The sequence below is a fragment of the Etheostoma spectabile genome, chromosome 1 (genome assembly GCF_008692095.1).
Source record: "Etheostoma spectabile isolate EspeVRDwgs_2016 chromosome 1, UIUC_Espe_1.0, whole genome shotgun sequence".
In the NCBI taxonomy this organism is placed as follows: Eukaryota; Metazoa; Chordata; class Actinopteri; order Perciformes; family Percidae; genus Etheostoma; species Etheostoma spectabile.
Window position 1 is genome coordinate 25161858 of NC_045733.1, and position 6525 is coordinate 25168382.

Consider the following 6525-nt stretch of genomic DNA (forward strand, 5'->3'; position numbering starts at 1 on the left):
AGCACGGGTCGAATGGCGGATACACACATTGTGTGTTCGAAATGTCTGTATCGTCACTACGCTGCATTTTTATGAACTATGATATTCTTGCCATGGGTCACATTACTTGCCCAGGTCCAGCGGGCTCCGTCTCACACGCTGTTACTCTATGAACTGAAGTTAGTTGCATTCAATAACTTCTTCTGTGTTCTTCGCCGTGGCGGCCGCGATAGCAGTTACCAGCGGAAACACTGGTACCAATACAGGTTTGCCCCTCATATTTAACAATATACAGCTGTGTTAATAAAAAATTTAAACTGTAAACAAATGTCAGAAGTGTGGAGTGGCGCCGCTGTGTGGCGGGGCTGCGCGGAGAGTAAGAAGAGAGAGAGTAGAGGAGAGATCCAAACACAGGCACAGCTTTACAGAAGAAATGGGCCATGTAACGGAAAATTAAACCATATCCATATAACAACATTGCAGCGGATGCGAGGACATTAGCACCGGTGCGTCCTAGAGGAGCTAATAGCTAACAGACGCTAACTAGCACCGAATAGCACTGGTCACTGCTGTTGTCTGAAAAATAACACAGACGGGACAAAATGTTGCGTTTACTAGTAAACTGGTAAACCTTGAGACCGACGTATAACCGACTGCATCTGTTGAATTTTCCTCATGTTACTCTGTCCTCTGGGATTTTCTCTATCTAGAAACTAAGCTGGGCGGTGCAGGGAACAACTGACTGGCTCATGATCAGCCAGTGGTTTACGGAGAGGTAGATGCGCTTTGCAAAAAAACTCAGTGTTCTATGAAATTACGCTTTAAAAAAATAAATAAACGCTCGATCACGCAAATTTGATCGTGGGAAGTCAAAATCGTGATCACGATTAAAATTTGATTAATTGTGCAGCCCTAGTTAATATGATAACAAATTATGTTTAAGCATGCTAATTAAAACAGCTTACGTTACTTTAAACAGTTAACTTCATTAGCATCCAGAGCTTAGCGCCGCCCAAGCCGAAACAACCCAGAGCATGTTTTCTCCTATCCTAAAATGTGGTGCAGCCATACATTATCCCAGCGCTGTGGAGATAGGTTTGGTAATGCGAGACTATGGTAAATCAGACAGTCCATGAGCAAGGAATTACACAGTTACACAGCCATCCATCCCTGCCTTCACGCTAAACATGCAGCTCCAGCTTGCCATCTAGAGTCAGAAGCTGTTAATGAAAGACAAAGCCACAATCCTTCAAATAAACACTTCCTAAATGTGTTACAACACACACCAAGGCCTGTCACGATAATACATTTTGCTGGATGATAAATTGTTCCAGGAATGATTGCTATAAACAATAATATTGTTGTGGACTCTCAGTCGCTGTTAAAAAAATGCAATGGAATAAAAACCAAACACAAAAACAATAAATTACATTAAAATTAAAAACCACACACACAACCAAAACAAAATATAAAATCGATGTAAAAAAAAAGTGCACTTCGAAAAATATTGAACATTAGGCTCAAACATAAAGAGTGCCAAAGAGATGAAGCAGATGCCTGACCAGGCCATATGCAAAAAAGCTTTTTAAAAATAATTTCTCCAGCATAAAGCTTTGTTCAAATAATGGAAAAGTGAATTGCAGTCTATGTCCACAGCAGGGTGTGTATCAAGGACGAGAGAGCGAGAGAGAGCGGGCATTCTTCGATGATACTAAAGGGCAGCATCTCTTTAGTAATAAAGCAAACCACACGGTCTGTGAGTGCACACCGTTTTGCACTGTCCTGTTTGTAATTTTTGTTGACTAACAACCCTAGTGATTGTTTACTGTCGGGAAGACGGAGACAGCCCATGTGTTCTCTCAGAAAATTGCACCGGAAGATTGTGTTTTAGGTGCATATGCATTTTTTCTGTGTTGTCGTGTTTAGATGCTACTGTTTGACAACAAATGTGACATACCGGCTCGCTCAGGTTAAGTGGTTCACCATGATTATTCGATATGAATCCGAAGTGCTCCCACACTGCAGCTGTCGCGTTTGGCTTTGAAACCAACTCCATCTTTCTTTCTTTTTTCCCCTCCAACTCTCAACTAGCGTTTTCTCCTCTTTTGCTGCACTCTGTGGTATGCTACGCCAGGAGTCCCACCTCCCCACACACGCTGACAAGTGACTACGCAAAGGAACCGAGAGTGGTCATCCAGTCTCTGATCATCAGTCTCTCATCATCAGTCTCACGGCTGAAAATCAACACAGATGGCAAGTTGAGGATGAATAACAAAGTGAGGGAAAAATATGAATCTAGAAATAAATAAATAATAAAATTTGCCAAGTGTAAATATTAGAACACCTGATTATGCGTGACTAAAGATGATCCGATACCTTTTTTTGCTCTCGGATACCAATTCTGATATCTGAACTTGCGTATTGGCCGATATCGAGTACTGATCCGATACCAGTGTGTTATATATTTTATTATGTTTTAACAGCTGTATACTACTATCCCTGTATGGATCTGATTTGATTTCTTTTTTGTCGCTCTGGCTCAGGTTAAACTCTTTGTGAAACATGAACAAAAACAAACAATGAATGCCACAGAGCTTTCTTTTATCATCCAGTTTGACAGTCAGTTATAACGGAAAAAGAACATAAATAAACTAATGTAGATTTTCTTCAAGTTTTTTTTTTGACGTGGTATCAGATTGGTCCATTAACTTCAGTACTTCCCGATACCGATACCAGCATTTTAGGCAGTATCGGAGGCGATACCAATACTGGTATCGGTATTGGAACATCTTTGTGCGTGACATTAGCAGGTAATAAAGACCTTCACAACTTTTCCACACAGCAGTTGTGCAAGTTAAAGCAGTTAAAACGGTTTATTTAAAACAATTATATTTAAAAAGATGGAATTAGAATTAAAGGCCTGCCTCTAACAGAAGCCTGCTTCAAATAAAAGCAGGGTACCTTCAGTGGTTCAGGTAAATAAAGGCCCCGGCTTTTATTTGAAGAATTACAGTATCTGATTTTCTCCCTATCGCCCAACCCTAATTACCGTACTATCACATTTAGTTATCTTATTCTTGTCCAGGCAAAATAAGCATTTCCAAGTCTTCAATATGAGCTCTGACAACATGGTGGGTATGGTTTTCCCATGTTTCCCATTTTAAACACTTAATCATTAACTCATTACAGAAGAAACAGAGAAGAAATATCTACTTGTACAGCGAAATGGTAACATCCTAAAACGTATTTCTGCTTACTTCACTTTAAATCTGAACTCAACCAGAGGTCATTTGCAGTATTAATTAGAGACAGTAAGGCTGCACAATCTTGGAAAAAAAACTGACATTGCGATATCTTTTTTCCTTTGGTGAATATTGCAATATGAAAAAAAGACATTTTTACAAGATGAAATAAATAACTATTTGGAAATAATAAATAATTCTTGACTACTGATTTTGTAGGCTGCATCTGCATAGATAATAAAAAATGAAAAAGGAACTTTTCTTATGTGAACCATTCTTTTTTTAACTTTAAGGCTTCAAAAACACCAAAGCAAGTAAGCGCTTTGACTATTCTTCTGAAGTGATTTTGGAGAGGGAAATTAAGTAGTTAAATACACTGGTTGATTGACATGACGCCATTGTATCCATATTAATACTATCAATCCAGGCTAAAGTGAATATTAATAATGCATGCATGTTGCTTTCTCTAATTTTCAGGTTGCGGTCGGTTAGCAGGGCCTGCTTTGGTTATTTGATAAATTGATCAACATTGACTGTGATAGGTGGTTTGTTGTGCATGCAGACCTGTAAGTCTAGCAACAAACTGTGTATCCCAGAACATTTAAATCAGTGTAAATTATTTTATATCAGACACAGACTTCTGTTGTAAATTAGTTTTACGTATCAAGCTTTGCGGCTCCGAACCGTAATGTTAGTTGGGATAGACCCATTGTTTGTTTGGGGTCAGCCCTATGTCCACACAGATCTATGTTTACCTATTCTTTTTACTGACAATTAGGCCCTATGTTCCTACATTTCTAAGGTTGTTTTCTTAAAATTATGTTTATGGTTAGGTTTAACCCCTAACCCCAAATTGGGAGAAAGGGGGATACAACCTGATACAAATTTAAGAAAAAGGAAATGTGGGAACATAGGGCTGTAGAAATATAGGGCCTAATTTTCAGTGAAAAAAAACAAAATCTTAGAAATGTGGGAACATAGGCACGCTCCTGTTTCTTTAGGCTAACTTTTTAGCTTTAGCCTGGCTGACAGCAGCTTTGATGTTGTGATTAAGTTGTATTAATCAGGTGATTTAGTTTGTGTTAAAGGTAGGATAATTATTTGCTAAAAAAGATATTCACCAAAAAGAGTTTAGTGGAGTTTACCCAAGTAAACAGTATCACTGCATTGGGCATGACAAGTCAAGAACAATGAAAGACATCATGAGCCAATGTAAATGGGTAAATACTTTGTTTTGTAAAACAATTAATTTGTTGCACCATAATAATAATATAAATATTAATAACACGTTTTTAGTTTGCAGTGTACAACGATAGGTGTGACGCTGGGCTACAATCCTTAAACGACTAGTTAAAAGCACTTGTATTGTGCAGCAGACAGAACATGTTAGTTTAAGAGGATGATTAAAATACCTTTAAAACTGTGGTTAGGTTGTTAAACAATCTTCTGGGTTTTTGAAATGACACCAGCAGTTCATGATTTCAGCAAATTACAAACACACAAAAACCGTAGCTCTAGCGGTGACTGGGGAAACGTTTGTGACACATCAGAGGCACAGACTGGGCGTGCAGGCAACAGGTTAGGTCCAAAGTAATCAACTACATATATGAAGCGAGTCTGAATTCGTCTGTGTGTTCACAATTATGTCATATTAAGCCAAGACATGGTAACGGTCAAACAATAGTTGATTGGGAATAAAGGCAGCTATTGTCAAGACTATGCAACGAGACGCTAACGGTAGCTTAGGAAAACTAACGTTAGCTAGCTAGCATGACGCAGTTTAATAACTTGTCAATAAATGTCAGTTAAGTTACCTTCCAAGTCTTTTCCACTGTAGAGCCTGGAACGAAACGCCCATAGCGTTTTAACCTCCATGCCTGACTGGTGGCCATTTCCAGCAAGTTAGCTAATTCTTTTTTAATATGTTTGTGGCTAACCAACGCCTGGGGTGCAAACAAACTAGCTAGCGTGAGTAGACTGGTTGCGTCAAGTGTTTGCGCGCGGCGCAAGCACACGCCTGTTTTACCCATAGACCGTTAATATTAACGGTCTGTCTATGGTTTTACCCATAGACCGTTAATATTAACGGTCTATCTATGGTTTTACCCATAGACTACTCTAGAAATGCGTACAAAATGATTATATTCCTTAGCATACCAAGCAATGGATTGATAGATCGATGGATATACAGATGGATACACTGCATGTCTTTGTTCTCTATTTTAACAATTAACAGCTCTTTTTATTTATTTGCAATTCTCAAAAATGAGCAAATATAAACTCTATTTCGTTTACATGGATGTATAAAAATACTGTTGAAGTCAATGCAGTATATGTAGGCCTAGGATTTTATAGGTAGTTTTATGTGTAGAATGCACACAGCCTTTTGAAATACATTTGACAGTAGTACACGCATATTATGTAGGCAACATACTCTCACACAATGTTTGTATTGTATTATATTTAAAAATATACATTAGGCCTATATGTATATATTTATATGTGGTTTTGCAGGAAAGGTTTTAAAATTTCAAATAGTTGTGTAGCCTGTGTTACAAAATGAAAGGTCCACTTACTAGCTTTTTGAGCTTTCAACAGTATCATGTTGTCATCTTCATCAACTGGCCACATTTGGTGTAGTAGTAACCCATGTGGGGTTACTGTATGTTCTTTCCCCACTATAAAATGGCTGCTGTGACTTGGACAGCTCATACTGGCCATACTATGGTAACTAACCCCAGTTTGTGCTTCTTATAGAGATTTCCTTCCATGACCAATCACCATGATATTTTAGTACCAGGTTCAGTTTTTGGTACTGTACTACCTTGAAACTGGTGCTAAAGTAAATTGATATTTGTCTAACTTATCGTTGCTTGGTTTCAGTAACTTGGGGAAATTAAATGTTTTGTTTCCAGCTGAATGAGAAGTATTTGAGTGTCTGCAAACCGTGGTTACTTTTTGTCAAATGAATTATGGTTGGTTTACTTTGAATTTATGTTTAAGACCCACAGTGGTGGAATGTCTCTGATTTTATTTCATTACTCTCCTAAAATGTTTCCGTTGCTGGTTTAACTAACTAACTTATTATTATTATTATTTTATATCTGCAAAAAGCTAATATCCAGCTTTGTTAGATCTCTGCCATGTCTAGCTCAGTGGAGTTTGCTAGTCAACATCTTGCCTCTGAATTTTGTCTTCCCAGACTCAGCTGCTAACTTGAGAGACACAGCACAGGTAGGACATAAGACAGAAGATTTAGTAAGAAAAAGGTATAATGGTGTTCAAAGAATTTTACAACAAACAT

At 38.0% G+C, this 6525-nt stretch overlaps 1 protein-coding gene across 6 annotated transcripts in view; it reads right to left on the minus strand.

Annotated features, from left to right (window-relative positions):
* The window catches only part of rec114 (REC114 meiotic recombination protein), a 50053-nt gene extending 44789 nt beyond the window's left edge, over positions 1-5264 (minus strand). For all 6 annotated transcript variants that reach the window (XM_032522070.1, XM_032522078.1, XM_032522101.1 and 3 more), the window contains exon 1: positions 5036-5264. In XM_032522070.1, the coding sequence (XP_032377961.1) occupies positions 5036-5251 (216 nt within the window). In that variant the 5' untranslated portion in view covers positions 5252-5264. The remainder of the gene's footprint in view (positions 1-5035) is intronic.
* Between the last annotated feature and the right edge of the window lie 1261 nt (positions 5265-6525).